The sequence below is a fragment of the Tiliqua scincoides genome, chromosome 4 (genome assembly GCF_035046505.1).
Source record: "Tiliqua scincoides isolate rTilSci1 chromosome 4, rTilSci1.hap2, whole genome shotgun sequence".
In the NCBI taxonomy this organism is placed as follows: Eukaryota; Metazoa; Chordata; class Lepidosauria; order Squamata; family Scincidae; genus Tiliqua; species Tiliqua scincoides.
This window is the reverse complement of record NC_089824.1, coordinates 100,099,062-100,126,202: the sequence shown is the minus strand read 5'-3', so window position 1 is coordinate 100,126,202 and position 27,141 is coordinate 100,099,062. Positions and strand designations below refer to the sequence as shown.

At 43.2% G+C, this 27,141-nt stretch overlaps 1 protein-coding gene across 3 annotated transcripts in view; it reads left to right on the top strand.

Moving 5' to 3' along the window:
• The window catches only part of NSUN2 (NOP2/Sun RNA methyltransferase 2), a 51,157-nt gene extending 48,328 nt beyond the window's left edge, over nt 1–2,829 (top strand). For all 3 annotated transcript variants that reach the window (XM_066623707.1, XM_066623706.1, XM_066623708.1), the window contains 2 exons: nt 259–298; nt 2,067–2,829. In XM_066623707.1, the coding sequence (XP_066479804.1) occupies nt 259–298; nt 2,067–2,481 (455 nt within the window). In that variant the 3' untranslated portion in view covers nt 2,482–2,829. The remainder of the gene's footprint in view (nt 1–258; nt 299–2,066) is intronic.
• Nucleotides 2,830–27,141: the final 24,312 nt, after the last annotated feature.

The following is a 27,141-nucleotide window of genomic DNA, read 5'->3' as shown; positions in this document are numbered from 1 at the left end:
TTCAACCAAGTAAAGAGTGCCTTTTCTTTACCATTGTATAACTGCAACCACCATCACATAAAGAAGCAATATTAGAGGGCATGGGTTCAAGGCAGTTCTGAGCCCTGGCATTTTTATTGTAGAAATAAAACACTGGTTAAAATGATCTAAAATTTCAGTAATATTGCTTATTGGGTTACATATTAATGCTGTTGCATTAATGGTGGGTTATATTTTACAATTATCTTCCATTGTAATGTCTCTTATTCATTCTTTTAGCTATGGGGAGCATAGTCTTGAAATATGAGCCAGATCCAAAGTAAGTAATCATGGGATTTGTTGCTGGGGTTGGGAGGATTGCAAGGATTACCTCTGAATTGTTTACTCAGAAGGTAATTTACAGAGAAGATTACCACAGATACTCGCCTATAAGTTGCTCACAGATAAGTCAAGGGCAGGTTTTGAGTCAAAAATCATGGAATTTTCTATGACCCTCAGATAAGGTGGGGGGGTTAAACTTAGGGGGGTTTCTGACTATAGTTTTGTATGATTTTACCCAAGGCCAGATCCTGAAAAATAGTGTAAGATCATAAGATACATTTTTATTCTTTAACTTTTTAAATTCTGGTCTTCCCAACCTTTTTGTAAACACTCTCAGAGTAAGTGCACTGTAAACAACATACCAGTAGAGCAGTGGTTCCCAACCTGGGGTACATGTATCTCCATTGGCACTCAACAGGACCTTTAGGTGTACTTGAAAAAGAATTGAATAATGCAGAAAAAGGCAGGTAGTACTCCAGAATGCCTTGCAGGACCAGCAAGGCAGGAAGGGAGGTAGCTAGGTGGCTGTGAAAGCCCCACCAATAGCTAATTTTTGGTCATTGATTCATGTATGAATCATTGACTGAAAACCAGCACAGTAAAAAAGTTGAAACATAATATGGAAAATGATCAATCACTAAGAATTTCTCAGGACACCTCTGGTGCAAAACAGTGCAAAGGCAGAGTCTTCAGTTCCTCAAACAGATAAAAAGAGAAAATACTGTGATGAATACATGGTATGGGTTTTCATATAGCGAAGATGAGGGCTTATATTATTCTTATTAATTGCAGAAATTTTGCTAATATGAGGGGTACAATTTATGGAAATGGGCTGCCAAGGGGTATGCATGTGAAAAAAAGTTGGGAACCACTATATGAGAACCATTAATCAAATCCTTTTTTAAGATGCCTGGTGCGTTAAGCCAGAGATTCTACATGTAACATACAACATAACACATAACAGGAAGTATGCAATTCAATTCACAGTGGAGAGACAAGCAACAAGGAATGACTGTGAGCATTACAGCACTGTTTACTCAGAAGTAGATCCATTTTTTTTCATGTGTTATTCTTAAGTAATGGTGCACTGAATTATAGTCTGGGACTTTGTTTCAAATGGAAACAAGGATTACATCCTGGTGTTTAAAAAACAGATCTCTACCAAGCATTTGCAAAATGGAATGAGGCTGCAGCAGAATCTGCTAAAGAGAATGAGGCTTGATTGATTTCAATGGAAATTGCTTTTTATCTCAGGAGGAGAATAAAAGATTAACTTTGGCAGCAGCTTTGCTCTGGAGGGGTTGCCTTGGAGGGGTTAACAGCCCTCTATCTCAGCATTGCTTCTCCTAGTGCCAGAAGTGCCAGACTTGCTTGAAAAGTTCTGACCCCTGAGTGACCTCGCAGATAAGGCGAGGTGATGATCTAAGCTTGCTTTATTGGCAGAAATTTCTCGACCTATAGGAGAGTGTCTGCGGTAATCTAATTGCTTTCTGTGAATGTATAATGAAACACCAGTATTGATTTGTAAACTTATTTGGGCAGGGCCTATTGTCCTATATATGTGTTCTACACAGCAACTAGGCACAATCCAACAAAAACTGGATTTTAAGTTCTGCTGAAAGCATTCTCCTTAAGTTCTGTTGAAACCACTATACTAATGTGGCACGTACAACTGACAATAACACTGTTTCAGTATGTTAGTATTTTTATGATGTTATATTGGCTTTCCAGTCTTTCATGAATTGCTAATAGCTGTGCATTTGTAGCCTATCAGATACCCTTCAGTGTTCTGTTGTGTTATGTGGCTGGCTTGGGAAGACTTCCATTCGTGCCTTTGTGCCCAAGAATGAGAGGCTGCATTACCTGAGAATGATGGGAGTTGAGGTGTTCAAAGCCAAGAGGAAAGAAGACGTAGAAAGTAAAACAGAAGAAGGAACAACAGGCACTGAAGGGGACGTGCTTGAAGAAATGGATTTGGAATGCAAAGCCAAGGAAAACAATCCATTACCTATGCAAACAAAAGATGAATTGAATGAACAACCTGTACAGGAATTAGTAGAAATTGGTGTAATAGAATCAGAAAACAAAGTGGGAGATGTTTTTTTTGCCGATAACAAAAATGATACCACCAAAAATATAGAAAACAAAGATAGTGCAGAACTTAGTGATTTAAAACACTGAGAAATTGACTTGTCCATGTGCATTATGTTGGACATTTATGCAGAAGCTAAGCACCTAGAAGCAAATTTTAATAAAAAGCTATTTCATTTTATTGGAAAATGTGTACAAACCATTTTACAAAAGTTTTCATCTGTTTTTTTTTTTTAATAAATTGTTTTCACTTTCAATTTGTCTGCTTTTGCCACGTAAATTCCATGGTGCTTATCATTTTGGTGCATCTGCCAGCAATGGACTTGACACCACTGCAATGACATTTGTTGTTGTCAAGGTTAAATAAATTATTCCTGTGTGGATATAATTTATAAAATTAGGCTATGAATTTACTTTTGGTATGAATTTTCTATTAAATCAGTGTTTATACACTCATGAAAAAAGTTTCTCCTTTCTTCCTCTGTACTTGCATTGCCTTTCATTGAAATGTTTCATATTCCAAAAATGGGATCAAAGTCTAGTTTTGGCCTTGTATAATAGTGGGAGGAGGGAGATCAGAGCAACAGGGCATGTGCTTCCCCTGCGGTGTCAGCCCTCGCCCAACTATCCTATCCTTCCAGCTCCCATGTCTGCTTTAGCTGCATGCACTCTCAAGCTGGTTCCGGTGCATCACCTAGCTAAATGAACCCTCAGCCCCTTCCAGCCGTGGTGCCTCTAAGTAATTTCCCCAAACAAATACACACACAAGACAAGTCATTAGAAGAAAGCTTTATTGCTTAAAATTGCCCCCAAAAGGGGCAGCCCCGGGAAACTGAGTAAGGTATACACATTTTTTAACTTGCACTAATTTCATGGTTTCTTCTGAGAGCCTGATATGCAGAATTGTCATTCTGTCAGGCAGCATTTCCTGCCAGGGGCAAGCACAATACTCTCTTGTGTCCAGTTTCTAGTTTGATGAGCCATTTAAAAACTCTTAATTTTGCAAACTCATCTTCTCACTATGATCTTCCTGGCATGTAGGCACCCATAGATGTTTTGGCTTTCATCCAATGGGCAGCTTGGGACCAGTGTCCTTCACACCTACGTGTTTCTATCTGATGTCCTGGCTGCCTCAACTCTTCTCTGCTCATCAGACCAAAAAAGGAGTGACTCACAGATACTGGTGCCAGGGCTGTTATAATTTCTGATTTATTTCAGCTGGGAAGATGTTAACCCCGTGTTTCCCAAATCCACTTCAAAAAAGGGGGAAATATCACCCTTATGTAATTTCCACCCCTTTATCACAAGGGGAGGCATTAATACATCAAAAGTTCCTAACCATTCCAGGGGAAAGTACCCCTTTGCTATGGTAACCATCTTTCATTCCAAGAAAAAGAATACAGTACTACAAAGTGAAAGATCCACCTCCATGGCAAATACCAGAGTTTTTGTTGTCACTGGACTGTATCTCATGGTACAACCTCTAGCATGATGAATGCATCTATTTTAATCCTCTTGTTGCAGGGTCAACTGAGTGTTGGGGGTGGAATTGCATTTCTATGGTATGTATTGGCATTTCCAGCATGAAGTTAGATGTGGCTGAGTTTTTTTCTGAAAGAAGAGGAAAGAGGAAAGTTATTTGTAAAAATCTTGCAAATGTGCACTTATAAATGTATATGTATTGCTAAAGAAAAGTGTGAAATTTTAGCCTTGGTGAAGAGAATTCCAGTAACAACCTGTCAATGCAAGACTCTTTAATTTCAGTTGTAGATTTTTTTTTCCACTCCTTTAGTGACTTAGTACCATCTATATTTTTCCCTCTCAAATAACACTTCTAACTCTGACTGAAAGACCCTGATCTGAAGGTATAGGCCAAACTGATCAGGGGTTGCCAAACTTGGCTGAAGGTCAAAGTCCAAATGAGGTAACAGGTGTGGTGCAGCATGTCTGCCCAGGGCACCCACGTAACTTCAGCATGCACCACATGCCCCAGAATACTCCGTAAGGGTTCCATGGCAGAAGTACAGGGGTTTCACAGCAGAGGAGTCAAAGGGATTCATTGAGGGTAGAAATGTTAAAAAAACACCAGTAGAGGCAGCAATTCGGAAATTCGTAGAACACAGTTGCACTGGAGACTTCGAACTGCTTATTTTCAAAATCGGTTGTACAGTACATCTAGCTATAGGCCTCGAATGAGTTGATGATAGTGTGTACAGCAGTGTTTCTCATACTGTGGGTCGGGACTCACTAGGTGGTTCATGAGCCAATTTCAGGTGGGTCCCCATTCATTTCAGTATTTTATTTTTAATATATTAGACTTGGTGCTACCATGGCATGTGACTGCATTTGGGGAAATGTTACAGACCTGTACTTTTAGCAAGCTGCTATGTATATTCTTTTAACAGTGATAGTCAATGGGACTTACTCCTGGGTAAGTGTGGGTAGAATTTCCACCTAGGATTGTTAAAAATTTTCCTGTCTGATGTCACTTCATGTCATGACATCACTTCTGGTGAGTCCTGACAGATTCTCATTCTAAAAAGTGGGTCTGGTGCTAAATGTGTGAGAACCACTGGTGCACAGTTTTAAAAATGAAGATGGAACAGCAGGGGGCAGCAGAGGGTAAGCGAAGACTGCATGATGTGCAGTGTTTGCTAGCTACTGCCTGGCCAGTCTGTTTTGCTTCAATCTTCATATAGCCAGTGCTTTTTTTGTAAAAAAAAAAAAAAAAAAAAAAAAAAGGTGCAAGAACTCACAACTTGTTAATCATTCATTCATTTATTCATTCATTTATTTATTTTTAAACCATTTTTTATTGGGGAAATAAAATATTTTTTATGTGCTTCCCCCCTAAAGATGAACTTACTTCTGGTAGACATGCATAGGATTGGGCTGTCAATCTCCACATCCCCTTCCCCCTAGCTACTTTTTCTACACAGGGGGAAAAATACTGTACAGGTGCACTTGTAGCATGTAGTATGTAGTGTGGCACTACTTCAAGGAGAGGAAGCAGTGAATGGATTCCGAAAAATGGCTTACATGAGTTCCATGTAGTAAAATTACTCTAAGCAACTGTGGGAGTAAGTACAAAAAAGAAATTCTTACACGAGAGGGGTCCTTAGGTGCACATAGAAACAGCTACGTTTGCAAACAAGCGATTAAATATGGTTTAATTCAGGTATCAGAATACTCTGTGTCTTTGGCAAGGCGCTTGGCATGCAATTGTATGTTCTCTGCTGCCCTGAGCAGCTGCTCTGCATTGCTGGCTGGCGGAGGGCATGCTTATGGGGGAAGGATGAGGAGGATCTCTGGCAAGGCTGGACAGCACGTTGTACACACGTAGAATCCCTTTTCACCTGCCCTTAGCACGTGAAAACGGGTGCAGATATATATCTCTGCCAGCATTAAGAGCCCAATCCTAGGTATGTCTACTCTGAAGTAAGTCTTGTTCTAGTCAATGGAGCTTACTCACAGGAAAGTGCCTAGGATTGCAGCGTAAGAGCCCAATCCTATGCATGTCTACTCAGAAGTCCACTTTAGTGAATGGGGCTTACTGTGGATAGGATGGCAGCCTCAGGGCCCAATCCTGTGCCTGTCTACTCAGAAGTCAGTCCCATTAGAGTAAATGGGGCTTCCTCCCAGGAAAGTGTGGAGAGGACTGCAGCCTCAGAGCCCCTCCTCTGCCTGTCTCCTCAGAAGTCAGTTCCACTAGAGGCAGTGGGGCTTCCTCCCAGGAAGGTGTGGTGAGGACTGCAGCCTCAGAGCCCTTCCTCTGCCTGTCTACTCAGGCTGCAAAGCTATGACACTTTCCTGGGAGTAAGCCCCATTGAACACAATGGAACTTACTTCTGAGTAGACATGCATAGGCTTGGGCTCTCAGGCTGCAAGGCTAAGCACCCTTTCCCAGGAGCAAGCTCCATTGAGCAAAATGAGACTTACTTCTGAGTAGACACACCTAGGCTCATGCTGCAGATTGGCGGGGGGGGAGGCTGCACCAGCCAGCTTCCTTCCCCTCCTCCTCCGCCAAGCTAGTACCTGGGCGTTCCGTGGGTGCCACAGCCCGTCTCCCTGGCTGGCTGGCTGTCCGTCCTCCTCCTCGGCGTCTGCGCATGTCCCCTGCGCCCTCCACCAGGCTTGGAAGCTGTGCGGGGAAGCAGAGCAGGGGGGAGGGGAGGCAGGCTGGACTCAGGAGAGCTTGGGGATGGGGGCAGGAGGGGGTTGTGCAGTCAGGCAGGGGCCAGGCACCCGCCCACCTTTCACCCTCCCAGCACCCACCCAGCGAATGCCTCTGTTTTGCTCCCCCCCTCCTGGAATGCTTCTGAAGGGGAGGGGCCCCTGCAAAAAGGTGCCGGAACTCCGTTTCCCCGCGTTCCATTAGAAAAAAAGCCCTGCATATAGCCAAGGAGGCAATTCTTGGTATGACAGTTGTGACCCAAGAGTACAACAGACAACGCAGTGTTTGCCTGGTGTGTGTTGTGACCCTGCTGTTAAATGCTTTTGTCACTTGGGCTCAGATAACTGCCTGTGTTCATTCATACATTCACCTTTATTGGCGCATGAGACATACAAACAAAAAAGTAGGAATAAATAGTACAAAAGGTTACATGAGCATTACGCCCATTTTAACATTGATTGGAGGTCAGAAGGTCAAAGAATAAAATTTTTATGATTGACAGAGGCATCATCATGAGTTAGTATTATCTGTATTAATAGCTCTTACAACACTGGACTTACATTATACCAACTGATTAAATGGAGGAAGAACTCTGCAGTGCTGTATTACCAGTTTTATAAAGGTTGCTAATTGGGTAATAAGCTATTCATCAACTTCATTCAGCAGATGTTGCAGAATGAATTTATCAGGATGTCCTGGAAATTTTGAGAGTATCGGGTCTAAGTGAAGTAAATGAGTATGGAATAAGGGTCGCCCAGAAAGTAATGCACCACATTTTTTTCTTCAACAATTATTTATTGAACACAATGAAACTTACACACAAGAAAGAATGATGTTTCTTCTACACTCCCTATTTTTCCACGTAATCTCTGTCCAGTTCTATGGCCTTCCTCCAGCAAGACACAAGGGCATGTATGCCCTGTCGGTACCACTCCTTGTTCTGGTCACGAAGCCATTTCTGCACTGTGTGAATCACCTCTTCGTCATCCTCAAAATGTCTTCCGTGAATGGCATCCTTTAATGGCTCAAACAAGTGGAAGTCTGAGGGAGCTAGGTCAGGGCTGTAGGGTGGATGGGGTAACACAGTCCAACCCTGTTTAGTGATGTGTTCTGAAGTCCTCAAACTTGTGTGAGGCCGAGCGTTATCATGTTGAATCAAACATTCACCTGGGTTGTTATGGCGCCGAAGTCGCTGGAAGCGCTTCTTGAGTTTGGTTAATGTCTTCACATAAGCTTCAGAATTAATGGTGCTGCCTCTTGGCATCACATCAATGAGTATGACACCCTCACAGTCCCAAAACACAGTGATCATGACCTTACCAGCAGAAGCAGTTGCTTTGAATTTTTTCTTCTGTGGAGATTGAGGATGACGCCATTCCATCAACTGTCGTTTTGTTTTGGGCTCAAAATGGTGAACCCAGGTTTCATCACCTGTCACAATCCTGGACAAGAACGCGTCCCCCTCATCTTCAAAACGTTTCAGCAACTCAGAAGAAATGTTTTTTCTGAGAGATTTGTGGTCCACCGTAAGACAGCGTGGAACCCATCGTGCACACACTTTTGAGTAATCAAGAGCACGGATGATTGCATCCACACTTCCTTTGCTGATTGACAGCTTCAGCGCCAACTGCCTAGTCGTTATGCGTCGGTCCTCGCGAATGAGCACATCAGCAAGCTGCGTCTTGTCAGGTGTGACAGCTGTGGATGGCCGCCCCGAACGCTGCAAATCTTGGAACTCTGCCGAACTGCCTTCTAATGGCCTCACCCTCTGTGCCAGCGACTAACCGTACTTCTGTTGACTGCAGATTCTCCATAAACTGTACACAAACGTTTGTGAATGTTCCCAACAGTTTCTTTCTCCGCAGCGAGAAATTCAATGACGACACGCTGCTTGTAACATACATCACTTACAGACGCCATTTCGAAACACTGCTGCAGCTACGCTATCTGTCTGAAGAAACCAAAAATTTGTGTGCGCACTCCTGAAAATTCAAATAATGTATATCTAAAGTTTCGCATTCATACCATTACTGTAGGCTTAGAAAAAAAATGTGGTGCATTACTTTCTGGGTGACCCTCGTACAATAATGTGTGGGTCAGGCACTCTACTGCCATGCTGTTACATGGGCAAAGTCATGATTCGTATGGGACTGCACTGAATCTTCCAATAAAGATGTTAGAGGGGAGCATGTTGCACCTCACTAGGGTGAGAGCACGTTGGTCCTGTGGATTCTTCATGAAAGATAGCTAGCCATTCTCAGCACAGTTGGTAGTATACCAATGTATAAACAACACATTTTTCATGCTGCTTCATGATCATTGTTTTTCTGGCCTGAACCCCATTTTTCAACAATCGCCCTCATCCTCTCCCAATCAACTCTGTTGATGCTCCAAGGTTTCCTTGGGTGACCCGCAATGCTCCAGCATGTCAAAAATGTGCCTAGGGAAAATTTTTTCCCCCTTATTTTTTTGATGACCCCTGGGTAATCGTTTTTCTGGCCTGACCCCCATTTTTCCACAATCGGCCTCATCCTCTCCCAATCAACTCTGTTAATGCTTCACAGTTTCCATGGGTGACCAGCACTGCTCCTGCATGTCCAAACTGTGCCTTGGGAAAAATTTTTCTTTCAACCTATTTTTTCAATGACCCTTGGGTAATCGTTTTTCTGGAATGAACCCCATTTTTCCAGGATCACCCTCATCCTTTCCCAATCAACTCTCTTGATGCTTCACAGTTTCCAAGCGTGCCCAGCACTGCTCCTGCATGTCAAAACTGTGCTTAGGGAAAAAATATTTTTCCACCTATTTTTTCAAAGACCGCAGGGTCATCGATTTTCTGACCTGACCACCATTCTTCTACGATAGCCCTAATCCTCTCCCAACCAACTCTGTTGATGGTCCAGATTTTCCAAGAGTGACCAGCACTGATCCTGCATGTACAAACTGTGTTTAGGGGGAAAAAATTTGTTCCACCTATTTTTTCAATGACCCCGGGGTCATCATTGTTCTGGAATGAACCCCACTTTTCCACGATCGCCCTCATCCACTCGCAATCAACTCTGTTGATTCTAAACAGTTTCCAACGGTTACCAGCACTGCTCCTTCATGTCCAAATGGTTCCTATGGAAAAATTTCTTTCCCACCTATTTTTTCGATGACCCCGGAGTCATCGTTTTTCAGGCCTGATGCCCATTTTTCCACGATAGCCCTCATCCTCCCCCAATCAACTGTGTTGATGCTACACAGCTTCCAATGGTGACCAGCACTGCTCCTGAATGTCCAAATTGTACCAAGGCAAAAAGTTTTCTTTCCACCTATTTTTTTGAAAAGTCCGGGATCATCGTTTTTTGGACCTGCACGCTATTTTTCCACCATCGCTCTCATCCTCCCCCAATCAACTCTGTTGAAGTTCCAAAGTTTCCAAGAGAGACCAGCGCCCCTCTTGCATGTCCTAATGGTGCCTAGGGAAAATTTTTCTTTTCGATCTATTTTTTCGATGAAACTGGGATCATCTTTCTTCAGGCCTGACAACCCTTTTTGCACGATCGTCCTCATCCTTTCCCTATCAACACTGTTGATGCTACAGAGTTTCCTTGGGTGACCATCACTGCTCCTGCATGTCCAAATTGTGATTAGCGAAAAAAAATTTCGACCCATTTTTTCGATGACCCCAGGGTCATCATTTTCTGCTCTGACCACCATATTTCCATGATTATCCTCATCCACTCCCAATCAAATTTGTTGATGCTTCAGTTTCCTTCGGTGACCAGCACTGCTCCTGCATGTCCAAACTGTGCCTAGGAAAAATTTTATATTTTCACCTAATTTTTCGATGACCCCGGGTCATTGTTTTTCTGGTCTGAACCCCATTTCTCCAGGATCGCCCTAATCCTCTACGAATCAACTCTGTTGATGCTCCTGAGTTTCCTTGGGTGACCAGCATTGCTCCTGCATATACAAACTGTGCCTAGGAAAAATTATATTTTTTGACCTAATTTTTCGATGACCATCAAGTCATCGATGAAAAACAAGTCATCGTTGTTCTACTCTGATCCTCATTTTTCCTAGATCGACGGAATCCTCTCACAATCAATTCTGTTAATGCTCCAGTTTCCTTGGGTGACCAGCATTGCTCATGCATGGCAAATGTGTGCCTAGCGAACATTTCATTTTTTCACATAATTTTTCGATGACCCCGGGGTCATCGTTTTTCTCTTCTGAAACCCATTTTTCCAAGATCGCCCTAATCCTCTAACAAACAATTCTGTTGTTGCTCCAGAGTTTCCTTGGGTGACCAGCATTGCTCCTGCAGGTCCAAACTGCGCCTAGGGAAAAATTTATATTTTCAACAAATTTTTTGATGACCCTGGGGTCATTGTTTTTCTGATCTGAACCCCATTTTTCTGGAATCGCATTAATCCACTCCGAATCAACTCTGTTGATGCTCCAGAGTTTACTTGGGTGACCAGCATTGGTCCTGCACGACCAAACTGTGCCTAGGGAAATTTTATTTTTTCACCTAATTTTTCAATTTTCGGTTGATGCTCCTTGAGTTTCCTTGTTTGAACAGAATTGCTCTTTCATATCCAAACTGTGCATAGGAAAAATTTTATTTTTTCACCTAATTTGTCGATGACCCAGGGTCATCGTTTTTGTGTTCTGCTCCCCCTTTTTCTGGGATCGCCTTAAAACTCTCCCAAACAATTCTGATTATGCCCCAGAGTTTCCTTGTTTGAACAGAATTGCTCCTGCATGTCCAAACTGTTCCTGGGGAAATTCAATTTTTTCACCTAATTTTTCAATGACCCCGGGGTCAACGTTTATCTGTTCTGATCCCCATTTTTCCAAGACGGCCCTAATCCTCTCCCAATCAATTCTACTGATGCTCCAGAGTTTCCTTGGGTGACCAGCATTGCTCCTGCAAGGCCAAACTGTGCGTGGGGAAAATTTTATTTTTTCACCAAATTTTTCAACGATGCAGGGGTCATCATTTTTCCGTTCTGAAACTCATTTTTCTAGGATTGCACTAATTCTCAACCAATCAAATCTGTTGATGCTCCAGAGTTTCCTTGGGTGGCCTGCATTGCTCCTCCATGTCCAAACTGTGCCTAGGGAAAATTTTATTTTTTCACCTAATTTTTCGATGACCCCAGGGTCATCGTTTTTCTCTTCAGAACCCCATTTTTCCAAGATCACCCTAATCCTGTCCAAATCAAGTCTGATGTTCCAGAATTTACTTGGGTGACCAGCATTGCTCCTGCCCCCATTTTTCCAAGATCGCCCTAATCCTCTCCCAATCAATTCTGTTGAAGCTCCAGAGTTTCCTTGGAGACCAGCATTGCTCCTGCATGGCAATAATGTGCCTAGGGAAAATTTTATTTTTTCACCCAATTTTTTGATGACCCCGGGGTCATCGATTTTCCCCATGTTTCCAAGATCACCCTAATCCTGTCCAAATCAAGTCTGATGATGTTTTCTGTTGATGCTCCAGAGTTTACTTGGGAGACCAGCATTGCTCCTGCATGTCCAAACTGTGCATAGGGAAATTTTATTTTTTCACCTAATTTTCACCTAATTTTTCACCTAATCGTTTTTCTCTTCTGAACCCCATTTCTCCAACATCACCCTAATCCTTTCAAAATCAATTCTGTTGATGCTCCAGAGTTTCCTTTGGTGACCAGCATTGCTTCTGCATGTCCAAACTGTGCATAGGGAAAAAAAAAATTTTCACCTAATTTTTCGATGACCCCGGGTTCATCGTTTTTCTCTTCTCAACCCCATTTTTCCACAATCGCCGTAATACTCTCCCAATCAATTCTGTTGGTGCTCCAGAGTTTACTTGAGAGACCAGCATTGCTCCTGCATGGCGAAAATGTGCCTAGGGAAATTTTTATTTTTTCACCTAATTTTTCGTTGACCCCGGGGTCATCGTTTTTCTCTTCTGAACCCCATTTTTCCAAGACGGCCCTAATCCTCTCCCAATCAATTCTACTGATGCTCCAGAGTTTCCTTGGGTGACCAGCATTGCTCCTGCAAGGCCAAACTGTGCGTGGGGAAAATTTTATTTTTTCACCAAATTTTTCAACGACGCAGGGGTCATCATTTTTCCGTTCTGAAACTCATTTTTCTAGGATCGCACTAATTCTCAACCAATCAAATCTGTTGATGCTCCAGAGTTTCCTTGGGTGGTCTGCATTGCTCCTCCATGTCCAAACTGTGCCTAGGGAAAATTTTATTTTTTCACCTAATTTTTCGATGACCCCAGGGTCATCGTTTTTATCTTCTGAACCCCATTTTTCCAAGATCGCCCTAATCCTCTCCCAATCAATTCTGTTGATGCTCTTGCATGTTGAAAATGAGCCTAGGGAAGATTTTATTTTCTCACTTCATTTTTCGATGACCCCGGGGTCATTGTTTTTCTCTTCTGAACCCCATATTTACAGGATCACACTAATCCTCAACCAATCAAATCTGTAGAAGATCCAGAGTTTCCTCGGGTGACCTGCATTGCTCCTCCATGTCCAAACTGTGCCTAGGGAAAAAATTTTTTTTCACCTAATTTTTTGATGACCCTGGGGTCTTCATTGTTCTTCTGAACCCCATTTTTCCAAGATCGCCCTAATCCTCTCCCAATCAATTCTGTTGATGCTGCAGAGTTTACTTGGGTGACCAGCATTGCTCCTGCATCTCCAAACTGTGCCTAGGGAAAATATTATTTTTTCACCTAATTTTTCGATGACCCCGGGGTCATCGTTTTTCTCTTCTGAACGTCAATTTTCCAAGATCGCCCTAATCCTTTCCCAATCAATTCTGTTGATGCTCCTGAGTTTACTTGGGAGAACAGCATTGCTCCTGCTTGTCCAAACTGTGCATAGGAAAAAACGATTTTCACCTAATTTTTCGATGACCCCCGGGGTGATCGTTTTCCTCTTCTGAACACCATTTTTCCAAGATCGCCCTAATCCTCTCCCAATCAATTCTGTTGACGCTCCGGAGTTTACTTGGAGACCAGCTCCTGCATAGCGAAAATCAATTCTGTTGAAGCTCGAGAGTTGGCGAAAAAGTACTTAGGGAAGATTTTATTTTTTTACTTAATTTTTCGATGACCCCGTGGTTATCGTTTTTCTATTCTGAACCCCATTTTTCCAAGATTGCCCTAATCCTCACCTTATCAATTCTGTTGATGCTCGAGAGTTTCCTTGGGTGACCAGCATTGCTCCTGCATGGCGATAATGTGCCTAGGGAAAATATTATTTTTTCACCTAATTTTTTGATGACCCCAGGGTCATCGTTTTTCTCTTCTGAACCCCATTTTTCCAAGATCACCCTAATCCTCTCCCAATCAATTCTGTTGACGCTCCAGAGTTTCCTTGGGCGACCAGCATTGCTCCTGCATGTCCAAACTGTGCCTAGGGAAAATATTTTTTCACCTAATTTTTCGATGACCCCGGGGTCATCATTTTTCTCTTCTGAACCCCATTTTGCCAAGACCGCCCTAATCCTCTCCCAATCAATTCTGTTGATGCTCGATAGCTTCCTCCTCTCCTGCATGCTTACTCCTGCATGGCAAAAATGAGCCTGTGGAAATTTTTCTTTTTTCACCTAATTTTTTGTTTACCCCGGGGTCATCGTTTTTCTCTTCTGAACCCCATTTTTCCAAGATCGCCCTAATCCTCTCCCAATCAGTTTTGTTGATAATCCATAGTTTCCTTGGCAGACCAGCATTGTCCTGCTTGGCGAAAATGAGCCTGGGGAAAATTTAATTTTTTCACCTAATTATTTGATGACCCCAGGGTCATCGTTTTTCTCTTCTGAACCCCAATTTTAAAGATCGCCCTAATCCTCTCCCAATCAATTCTGTTGATGCTCCATAGTTTCCTTGGGAGACAAGCATTGCTCCTGCATGGCGAAAATGTGCCTAGGGAAATTTTTATTTTTTCACCTAATTTTTCGATGATCCCGGGGTCATCTTTTTTCTCTTCTGAACCCCGTTTCCCCAAGAACACCCTAATCCTCTCAGAATCAATTCTGTTGATGCTCCAGAGTTTCCTTTGGTGACCAGGATTGCTCTTGCATGTCGAAAATGAGCCTAGGGAAAATTTTATTTTTTCACCTAATTTTTCGTTGACCCCGGGGTCATCGTTTTTCTCTTCTGAACCCCATTTTTCCAAGATCGCCCTAATCCTCTCCCTATCAATTCTGTTGATGCTTGAGAGCTTCCTTGGGCGACCAGCATTGCCCCTGCTTGGCGATAATGTGAATATGGAAAATATTATTTTTTCACCTAATTTTTCGATGTCCCCGGGGTCATTGTTTTTCTCTTCTGAACTCCATTTTTCCACAATCGCCGTAATCCTCTCCCAATCAATTCTGTTGATGCTCCATAGTTTACTTGGGAGACAAGCATTGCTCAAGCATGGCGAAAATGTGCCTAGGGAAGTTTTTATTTTTTCACCTAATTTTTCGATGATCCCGGGGTCATCGTTTTTCTCTTCTGAACCCCATTTTTCCAAGATCGCCCTAATCCTCTCCCTATCAATTCTGTTGATGCTCGAGAACTTCCTTGGGCGACCAGCATTGCCCCTGCTTGGCGATAATGTGCATATGGAAAATATTATTTTTTCACCTAATTTTTCGATGTCCCCGGGGTCATTGTTTTTCTCTTCTGAACCCCATTTTTCCACAATCGCCGTAATCCTCTCCCAATCAATTCTGTTGATGCTCCAGAGTTTCCTTGAGAGACCAGCATTTCTCCTGCATGTTCAAACTGTGCGTAGGGAAAATATTATTTTTTCACCTAATTTTTCGTTGAAAAAATTTTTCACCTAATTTTTTGTTTACCACGGGGTCATCGTTTTTCTCTTCTGAATCCCATTTTTCCAAGATTGCCCTAATCCTCTCCCAATCAATTATGTTGATGCTCGAGAGTTTCCCTGGTAGACTAGCATTACTCCTGCATGTCGAAAATGAGCCTGAGGAAAATATTATTTTTTTACCTAATTTTTTCATGACCCCTGGGTCATCGTTTTTCTCTTCTGAACCCCATTTTTCCAAGATTGCCCTAATCCTCTCCCAATCAGTTTTGTTGATAATCCAGAGTTTCCTTGGGAGACAAGCATTTCTCCTGCATGGCGAAAATGTGCCTTGGGAAAATTTTGTTTTTTTACCTAATTGTTTGATGACCCTGGGGTCATCGTTCTTCTCTTCTGAACCCCATTTTTCCAAGATCGCCCTAATCCTCTCCCAATCAATTCTGTTGATGCTGCAGAGTTTACTTGGGTGACCAGCATTGCTCCTGCATCTCCAAACTGTGCCTAGGGAAAATATTATTTTTTCACCTAATTTTTCGATGACCCCAGGGCCATCGTTTTTCTCTTCTGAACCCCATTTCCCCAAGATCGCCCTAATCCTGTCAGAATCAATTCTGTTGATGCTCCAGAGTCTTCTTTGGTGACCAGCAATGCTCCTGCATGTCAAAAATGAGACTTGGGAAAATTTAATTTTTTCACCTAATTTTTTGATTACCCCGTGGTCATCATTTTTATCTTCAGAACCCCATTTTTCCAAGATCGCCGTTATCCTGTACCAATCCGTTTTGTTGATAATCCAGAGTTTCCTTGGTAGACCAGCACTGCTCCTGCATGGTGAAAATGAGCCTGGCGAAAATTTAATTTTTTCACCTAATTTTTTGATGTCCCCGGGGTCATCGTTTTTCTCTTCTCAACCCCATTTTTCCAAGATCGCCCTAATCCTCTCCCAATCAGTTTTGTTGATAATCCATAGTTTCCTTGGCAGACCAGCATTATCCTGCATGGCGAAAATGAGCCTGGGGAAATTTTTATTTTTTCACCTAATTATTTAATGACCCTGGGGTCATCGTTTTTCTCTTCTGAACCCCAATTTAAATATCGCCCTAATCCTCTCCCAATCAATTCTGTTGATGCTCCATAGTTTACTTGGGAGACAAGCATTCATCCTGCATGGCGAAAATGTGCCTAGGGAAATTTTTATTTTTTCACCTAATTTTTCGATGACCCCGGGGTCATCGTTTTTCTCTTCTGTACACCATTTTTCCATGATTTTTTCCATAATCTTTTTTCTCTTCTGAACCCCATTTTTCCAAGATAGCACTAATCCTTTTCCAATCAATTCTGTTGATGCTCGTGAGATTCCTTGGAGACCAGCATTGCTCCTGCATGGCGAAAATGTGCCTTGGGAAAATTTTATTTTTTCACCTAATATTTCAATGACCCCGGGGTCATCGATTTTCTCTTCTGAACCCCATTTTTACGGGATTGCCCTAATTCTCAACCAATCAAATCTGTAGAAGATCCAGAGTTTATTTGGGTTACCAGCATTGCTGCTGCATGTCCAAACTGTGCCTAAGGTAAATTTTATTTTTTCACCTACTTTTTCGATGACTCCGGGGTCATCGTTTTTCTCTTCTGAACCCCATTTTTCCAAGATCGCCCTAATCCTCTCCCAATCAATTCTGTTGATGCTCCAGGGTTTCCTTGTGTGACCAGCATTGCTCCTGCATGGCGAAAATGTGCCTGGGGAAAATTTTGTTTTTTCACCTAATTTTTTATATCGCTTGGGTTATCGTTTTTCTCTTTCGAACCCCATTTTTCCAAGATCACCCTAATCCTCTCCCAATCAATTCTGTTGATGCTCCAGAGTTTCCTTGGTAGACCAGCATTGCTCGTGGATTTCCAAAATGAGCCTGGGGACAATTTTATTTTTTCACCTAATTTGTTGTTGACCCCAGGGTCATCGTTTTTCTCTTCTGAACCCCATTTTTCCAAGATTGCCCTAATCCTCTCCCAATCAATTATGTTGATGCTCGAGAGTTTCCCTGGTAGACTAGCATTACTCCTGCATGTCGAAAATGAGCCTGGGGAAAATATTATTTTTTCACCTAATTTTTCGTTGACCCCGGGGTCATCGTTTTTCTCTTCTGAACCCCATTTTTCCAAGATCGCCCTAATCCTCTCCCTATCAATTCTGTTGATGCTCGAGAGCTTCCTTGGGCGACCAGCATTGCCCCTGCTTGGCGATAATGTGCATATGGAAAATATTATTTTTTCACCTAATTTTTCGATGTCCCCGGGGTCATTGTTTTTCTCTTCTGAACCCCATTTTTCCACAATCGCCGTAATCCTCTCCCAATCAATTCTGTTGATGCTCCATAGTTTACTTGGGAGACAAGCATTGCTCAAGCATGGCGAAAATGTGCCTAGGGAAGTTTTTATTTTTTCACCTAATTTTTCGATGATCCCGGGGCCATCGTTTTTCTCTTCTGAACCCCATTTTTCCAAGATCGCCCTAATCCTCTCCCTATCAATTCTGTTGATGCTCGAGAGCTTCCTTGGGCGACCAGCATTGCCCCTGCTTGGCGATAATGTGCATATGGAAAATATTATTTTTTCACCTAATTTTTCGATGTCCCTGGGGTCATTGTTTTTCTCTTCTGAACCCCATTTTTCCACAATCGCCGTAATCCTCTCCCAATCAATTCTGTTGATGCTCCATAGTTTACTTGGGAGACAAGCATTGCTCAAGCATGGCGAAAATGTGCCTAGGGAAGTTTTTATTTTTTCACCTAATTTTTCGATGATCCCGGGGTCATCTTTTTTCTCTTCTGAACCCCGTTTCCCCAAGATCACCCTAATCCTCTCAGAATCAATTCTGTTGATGCTCCAGAGTTTCCTTTGGTGACCAGGATTGCCCTTGCATGTCGAAAATGAGCCTAGGGAAATTTTTATTTTTCCCCCTAATTTTTCGTTGACCCCGGGGTCATCGTTTTTCTCTTCTGAACCCCATTTTTCCAAGATCGCCCTAATCCTCTCCCTATCAATTCTGTTGATGCTCGAGAGCTTCCTTGGGCGACCAGCATTGCCCCTGCTTGGCGATAATGTGCATATGGAAAATATTATTTTTTCACCTAATTTTTCGATGTCCCCGGGGTCATTGTTTTTCTCTTCTGAACCCCATTTTTCCACAATCGCCGTAATCCTCTCCCAATCAATTCTGTTGATGCTCCAGAGTTTCCTTGAGAGACCAGCATTTCTCCTGCATGTTCAAACTGTGCGTAGGGAAAATATTATTTTTTCACCTAATTTTTCGTTGAAAAAATTTTTCACCTAATTTTTTGTTTACCACGGGGTCATCGTTTTTCTCTTCTGAACCCCATTTTTCCAAGATTGCCCTAATCCTCTCCCAATCAATTATGTTGATGCTCGAGAGTTTCCCTGGTAGACTAGCATTACTCCTGCATGTCGAAAATGAGCCTGGGGAAAATATTATTTTTTTACCTAATTTTTTCATGACCCCTGGGTCATTGTTTTTCTCTTCTGTACCCCATTTTTCCAAGATTGCCTTAATCCTCTCCCAATCACTTCTGTTGATGCTCCAGAGTTCCCTTCAGAGAGCAGCATTGCTCCTTCATGTCAAAAATGAGCCTGGGGAAAATATTATTTTTTCACCTAATTTTTCGATGACCCGGGGGTCATCGTTTTTCTCTTCTGAACCCCATTTTTCCAAGATCGCCATAATCCTCTCCCAATCAATTCTGTTGATGCTCGAGAGTTTCCTTGGGAAACCAGCATTGCTCCTGCATGGCGAAAATGTGCCTTGGGAAAATTTTATTTTTTCACCTAATTTTTGATGATCCCTGGGTCATCGTTTTTCTCTTCTGAACCCCTTTTTTCAAAGATCTCCCTAATCCTCACCCAATCAATTCTGTTGACGCACCAATTCTGTTGGGTGACGAGTCTTGCTCCTGCATTTCCAAACTCTGCTTAGGGAAAATTATATTTTTTCACCTAATTTTTTGATGACCCCGTGTTCATTGTTTTTCTGTTCTGATCCCCATTTTTCCAAGATCGCCCTAGTCCTCTAACAATCAATTCCATTTATGCTCCAAAGCTTCTTTGGGTGACCAGCATTGCTCCTGCATGGCGAAAATATGCCTAGGGAAAATTTTTATTTTTTTAACCTAATTTTTCGATGACTCCAGTTTCATCGTTTTTCTGTTCTCAATCCCATTTTTATGGGATCGCACTATTCCTCAACCAATCAAATCTGTTGATGATCCAGTGTTTCCTTGGGTGACCAGCATTTCTCCTCCATGTCCAAACTCTGCCTAGGAAAAATTATATTTTTTCACCTAATTTTTCAATGACCATCGTTTTCCGTTTCTGTTCCCCATTTGTCCAAGATCGCCCTAAAACTCTAACAATCAATTGTGTTGATGCTCTAGAGTTTCCTTGGGTAACCAACCTTGCTCCTAGATGGAGAAAGTGTTCCTAGGGAAAATTTTATTTTTCCATAAAATTTTTCAATGACCCCATGGACATTGTTTTTCTGATCTGAACCCCATTTTTCCAGAATTGCACTAATCCTCTACCAATCAACTCTGTTGATACTCCAGCGAGTTTCCTTGGGTGAACAGCATTGCTCCTGTATGTCCAAAGTGTGTGTGGGGAAAATTTTATTTTTTCTCCTAATTTTTTGATGACCCTGGGGTCATCGTTTTTCTGTTCTGAACCTCATTTTTCCAAGATCACCCTAATCCTCTTCCAATCAACTGTGTTGATTCTGCAGAGTTTAGTTGGGTGACAACCACTGCTCCTGTATGTGCAAAGTGTGTGTGGGAAAAATTTTATTTTTTCAGCTAATTTTTCGATTTAACCCGGGTCATCGTTTTTCTCTTCTGAACCCCATTTTTCCAAGATCGCCCTAATCCTCTCCCAATCAACTCTGTTGATGCTCCATAGTTTCCTTGGGTGAACAGTATTGCTCCTTCATGTCCAAACTCTTTGTGGGGAAAATTTTATTTTTTAACCTAATTTTTCGTTGACCCCGGGTCATCATTTTTGGTTCTTTTCCACATTTTTCCAACATCGCCCTAATTCTCTCCCAATCAATTCTGTTGATGCTCCAGAGTTTCCTTGGTTGTCTAGCACTGCTTCTGCATGTCCAAACTGTGCCTACGGAAAATTTTATTTTTTCACCTACTTTTTCGATGACCCCAGTGTCATCATTTTTCTGTTCTGTACCCCATTTTTCCAGGATCACCCTAATCCTCTCCCAATCAACTCTGTTGATGCGCCAGATTTTCCTTGGTTGAACAGCATTGCTCCTGCATGTGTAATCTGTGCCAAGGGAAAATTTTATTTTTTCACCTAATTTTTCGATGACTCTGGGGTCATGGTTTGTCTGTACTGACCCCCATTTTTCCTCGATAGCCTTCATCGTCTCCGTATCAACTCTGTTGATGCTAAACAGTTTCAAATGGTGACCAGTACTGCTCCTCCTTGTCCAAACTGTGGCTAGGGAAATTTTTCCCCCCCACGTATTTTTTCTATGACCCTGGGGTCATCATTTTTCTGGCCTGACCGCCATTTTTCCACGATCGCCCTAATCCTCCCCCAATTAACTCTGTTGATGCTCCAGAGTTTCCTTGGGTGGTCCAGCAATGCTCCTGCATGTCCAAACTATTCGTAGATAAAAAATTTTCTTTCCATCTATTTTTTTGATGACTCCGGGATCATCTTTTGATGACTGTGACATCGAGATTAGATTACTGTAACGCGCTCTATGTGGGGCTGCCCTTGAAGACGGTTCGGAAACTGCAACTAGTGCAGAATGTGGCGGCCCGTGTGGTTACTGGAGGTAGGCGGTTCGACTCTGTCAGTCCGCTTCTCCAGCGGCTGCACTGGCTGCCCATTCGTTTCCGGGCCCAATTCAAGGTGCTGGTATTGACCTTTAAAGCCCTATACTGCTCTGGACCAGGGTATCTTAGAGATTGCCTGCTCCCGTACAATCCGGCTCGTCCTCTTAGGTCATCAGAGAAGGCCTTTTTTCAAGTGCCACCGCCAGGGAGGTACGTGGGGCGGCTGCAAGAAATAGGGCCTTCTCAGTAGTGGCACCAACGCTATGGAACTCCCTTCCCCCTGACTTAAGAATGGCTCCCTCTCTTGAGACCTTTCGGCGAGGCCTGAAGACCCTTCTGTTTAAACAGGCCTTCTGAGTTCTCGGCCTTTTAACATCTTTTAAACATCTTTTAATATTTTTACAGGCCTGTTTCTTTTATGACTTGCTGCTGCTCTATGCTCTTTTTACCTATTTTTTACTCTGACTGCTGTTTTTTATGATGTGTTAATATGTTTTTATTTGTTTTTAAATTCTGTTTTTATATGTTGTAAGCCGCCTTGAGTCCCTTTGGGGAGAAAGGCGGATAAAAATAAAGTTATTATTATTATTATTATTATTATTATTATTATTATTATTATTATTATTATTATTATTTGGGGTCTGCCCCCCCATTTTTACACCATTGCTCACATCCTCTCCCAGTCAATTCCGTTGATACTTTACCATTTCCAATGGTGACAAGCACTGCTCCTGCATGTCCAAACTGTGCCTTGGGAAATTTTCTTCCCCCCACCTATTATTTCGAAGACTGCAGGGTCATCGTTTTTCTGACCTGACCCCCATTTTTCCAAGATCGCACTCATCCTCTCCCAATCTACTCTGTTGATGCTCCAGAGTTTCCTTGGGTGACCAGCACTGCTCTTGCATGTCCAAAGTGTGCCTAGGGAAAAAAAAATTTCCCACTTATTTTTTCGATGACCACTGGGTCATCGTTTTTCTGGAATGACCCCCATTTTTCCAACATCACTCTCATCCTCTCCCAATCAACTCTGTTGATGCTTCACAGGTTCCTTGGGTGACCAGCACTGCCGGGGAACTTTTTATCTCCCTTTTTGTAAATATTTTTGTAAATAGGGACAATTATTGATTGGGTCCAGGAGGTTGGCAATATACCACTATTATTTATAATTGTAAATACATGAGCCAAGAGTGGCGCCCGCCATTCTATGTTCATTTTAAATAGATCAGGTGGAAGTTTATCAGGGCCAGCTTTCAATATACTAAGGAGTTGCTTTACATCCTGGGTTGTGACTGGCGGCCAATCAGGGGTATTTACAGGTTGCTCTAAGGTGCTAGCTGAAGGGGGCTTGCTATCATCATAGAAAATGGCACAAAAATACTGTACCCAAGTTAAAGAGGGAATCGGAGGAATAAAAAAGGTCCATTGTTGAAAGGAGCCTGAGATAATTTTCCAAAAACCGTCAGTGTTATTGGTTTTAACAGTATTATTTAACAATTCCCAGCGAGGCTTAATGAGCTGTTCCTGATCCTGTTTAACAGCTTCAGACAACTTACGTTTCAAAGTATAATATACTGATGGCAATTTTGGACTTTTAGATTCTCTAAAATTACTATAAGTTCTATGAAGCTCTTGTTTTAGTTTGATACGAGTTCTACTGGGCCAACTGTCCATGTTGTGCTTTTATACAGTGCTGTCCCATGTGCGTATTGTGCAGGCCTTGCCATTGTGCAGAGGAGTTCGTGGTCTGGATGAGTTGAGAGCTTTTGGCTGAAATGCTCAGCCATAAAATCAAAAGTTTGGGAAAGAATCAGGCGATTTAGCTAATTTTCAGGGGGGTGGGTGGGTGAGATGAAGGAAATATCAAAGCTGTAGTGACCTTTGATTATGCAGAAGTCCATTGTTCCTATCCCACTGTGGTCAAGCAGGTTTGCAGATTGTTGAAGTACCAGCACCTATTCTGCCTCAATCCGTCTGCAGAGACCAAGTACTCCCTAGTACTCCACAGGCGGAGAGCAGATGCTTCACAGGCTGTCAGGCACCACCCCTTGTCTCATAGGCCCCTCCATCTGAATCTCACCGGCCTTGAAACTCTGGAGACTTGATAAGACTACACTTGAACGTAGAGTTACATCAGACCTCTCCCAGCGCCTGATCAGAATTTATATACAGTGACCACCACTTATCAAACTGGATTGTTCTCCTCATCAATGCAGATATACATTTACTTTGCCCAGTTAAGACTTTAATCAGCATAGACCCAAATCCTAACCCATTTTCCAGCACTGGGATAGCTGTGCCAACGAAACGTACGCTGCATCCTGCAGTTGGGTGGCACTCACGGAGGCCTCCTCAAAGTAAGGGAATGTACAAGGTGACCCCCAAGAAACAGAACCCATAAAATTTTTATTAAATCCTACAAAGGTCCAGTAAATTTCAAAAAACTTACTGCACTCAAACTTCAATCTGTGTACGATTATTCCCTGTTAACAGTTTTATTAACAGTTTTATTAACATTTATAAAACAGTTTTTGTTTATAAACAAAAATTAACAGTTTTATTCAAAGATTTGTGGGTTCTGTTTTTTGGGGGGGTCACCCTGTATGTTCCCTTACCTCGGAGCTGCATTGCTCTTATGTCAGTGCTGGAAAGTGGGTTAGGACTGCACCCATAATCTCCTTGTTCCTTGTACCGCTTTAAGGCTGTAGGTCTGTGGGGAACACTTCTTCAATACAAAAACCCGGTAGAACTGTATCTAGATATCTGGGCACTTGTGCATAGAGGAATAATCAACTATACATTCTGGCAGCAGCCCATTGTGCCTTATGGGATACTGCTCTGAAGGGTCTCCAAATCTTTGGGAGGCATGGTTTCAGTGAGGAGCATAAAAGTTATGCTGTCCATACATTTAAATATGGCAAGCAGTACTGTAGGTGCCAGCCCACATCAGGGAGAAGGTTTGAACCTCCTTTTTCAAACGTACTAGGTTTCTATGTGAGGACGGTTTTCTCAAAAGATGGTATTCCAAATGTAACTTCCCAGCCCTCTCTCCTTGCTGTAGTATGAAGTGGTACAACCCTGAAAAACACTACTATTTCATACTGTCTGGTAGAACGTATGTCCACAGCCTGCCAAAATGAATCCTTTTTGTGATGCAAAGAGGCAGAGCTTGCTCCCCAACAGGAAAACTCACAAGCCTTTTTTGTTCATGGGTGCAAGTCATTTTGCTGCTTAAGCCGTTTCTGCCCAAAGTTGCATATACCCAATAAGGATCAAATGTGTACACCTGTGGGCTGCTGGGCAGAAATGGGTTTTAAGAGCTCCCCCTGCCTCATTCCAACCTCCATAGCTCTTCAAATTGTCTTCTAGATCAGCGTAGTCGCCTTTTGTGCATGGCATAAAGAAATTTCACTTTCCCACTGGAATGTCTGGGTCACCTTCCAGGACCATTTGAATGAATCCTTGAATGAATGCAAGTATGTTATTCTTAAAAGAATCACCCTTCAACACACACTTTTCAGATGTTGTCACCTTAGAACTGCCTAAGAAAAATGCAACACCTCTCCAAAACCAAAAATTAACTGCAAGACACCCCAGAGTGCTACTCTGAAATGAGAATGTGTTTACTTAACCTGAGAACGCTCTCCTTGAATCAAACATGGGGTTCAACTGGATACCACTTGTACCTGACAGTGGATAGTGGCCTTCCCCTGGCATTCGTCCTCAGCTCTACTCAGAGGTATTCTTGGCCTCCATACAGAGAGGTTCCACTTAGCTACCATGACTAATTGCTTTTGTTAGCATTTATCCTCCATGAATATGCTTTTCTGTAGCTTCTGTGTGGGTTTGCAAACTTGGGATGTTCAGATATAGTTTTATGATTGTCAGTAAGTGACTCACTCGGGTCTGGTCCAAGACACTTTGGGAGAAAACCAAATGGCACTTTCTCAACAGTAGAAGTATAACTGACAATTTGCTGCACTTTCTAAGTGCTCCCAAACTGCTTCTTGCCATGTGTAATGGCAGGGCTGGCACTGCAAACCCCACTGTATATGCTAAGCCTTGGGCTGCTCTGTTTATAATTATGACTTCTGATCTGGTTGGAAAAATATGAGGGCCTAACAGATAAAGGATGGAGGGGCTTGAGTACTTGATCTCTGGAGTGCCCCAGCTGCTGTTGAGAATAGTTATCTTGACACATACAAGAAACAAACCAAAATCAAAATGTCTTGGGGACATGTCCTTACCTAGTCCATAGGATATTGAGACCACAGCCGTCTAGTAGATTCACTGTAATTTGCTCAAAATTAACATTTTTATTATGCCATCTGTGTACCCAGTACAATTAGAGCAATAGGCACCAAACCCTGACCTTTGCGCCAGATCTGGCACGCTCAAAAGCTGTCGGAGTGCGGTGTGATGCTTTCCGTTCCACACTGCAGCCTCCTATCTTTCCAGCCGATCTGCTCAGAAACTTGCGCCAGGCAGCCACTTTTTCCTAGAAATCAGGGCACAGAGCCTGTTGTGGCAATGGGCAGCAGATCTGGTTGCCTGGCACATGTTTCTGAGCAGATCGGCTAGAAAGATAGGAGGCTGTGGTGCAGAATGGAAAGTGCCATGCTGTGCCCAGATGGCTTTTTTTGCATGCAGCAGCCTTCAGTTTGGGGACTGCTGATTTAAAGCAACAAACAAAAAGACTGGCTGCTGCCCAAAACCAGTTTGGCAGTGTTGGACCTAGAGGGGGCATGGGGTACAAATGCCTGGGCGCCAGGAATTTAGGCACCCAGGGGGCAGCATTGCAACTGACCACCTGCCCCCCCTTGCCATCAGCTTTTGAGGAACCGCGCTGACAGTGGCTGTGCCATTCCATGCTGATCTGAGGGCAGCCCCCTCCCCTCCCCTTTTTTTAAAGGGGAGGTGAGGGGGAGTGGCTCTCTGATCAGTGGGGAACTGCCAAGAGTGGCTGTGCTCCTGCCTGAGGGTCTCCTCCCCTTTAAAGAAAGGAGAGGAGAGAGGGGCAGCCCTCAGAGCAGAGGGAAGTGGTGCACACCTCCTTTGATTCCAGGAGGCCTCCAATTTCGGAGGAGGTGCATGCTGCTTCTGGCTCTGATTGAGCCTTTTGGTATCACTTAGACATGACACAAAAAGGCTCCCTCAGAACCTGGACTGCCTCGTTCCTTCCCCCTTTTTTTCAAAGGGGAAACAGAGGAGGCAACCATATGGAAGTAATTGTGGTGACGATGATATCACTACAATTACTTCCGGGTCAGGGGTAGGGGGGTAGCAAAGACAGAGGTGGCCCTGGATGGGGAAAAGCCCAGGACCACCTCTGAAGTTTGCAATCTAAAAATGTGAAACTGGAAAAGGCAGGAATAACTGGAAAAAGAATGCAGATTCAATTCTGTTATATACTTAGGCTGTGTTTCAATAGCTTGAGTTGATGGTAAAGACTACACTGAAAATGTGTGTTTTGAGGAAGGAGATTAAGGGCGCAATCCAAACCTGCGCTGGAGCAGGCAAGCCAGGAGGCTTGCGCTGCATCCAACACAGGTTTGTTAGCTGCAGCGGCTCAGCCAGTGGCAAGGGGAAGCTCTTCCCCTTACCCCTGGGTGAGGGCTGCGCGCCCCAATGGGACTCCTCGGACCTGTGCCACCTCTGGAGGTGGTGCAAGTCTGAGGAGAGTGGAGCGGCTGGAAGCCACTCCGTTCTCTCCGGGGACTGGGGTTGGGATCCAGCATAACTGCCACATCCAAGTTCCGTCCCCGGCTCCCCAAGCGCCCGCCCCCGGGGCCGCCAATCGCCCACCTTCTCCCCGCCCAGAAACACCCTCTCCTGCTCCCTTCCTGCCCCCCATGCCTACCTTTGCCGCTTGCGTCAGCGTGAGTGTGCCGACACAAGC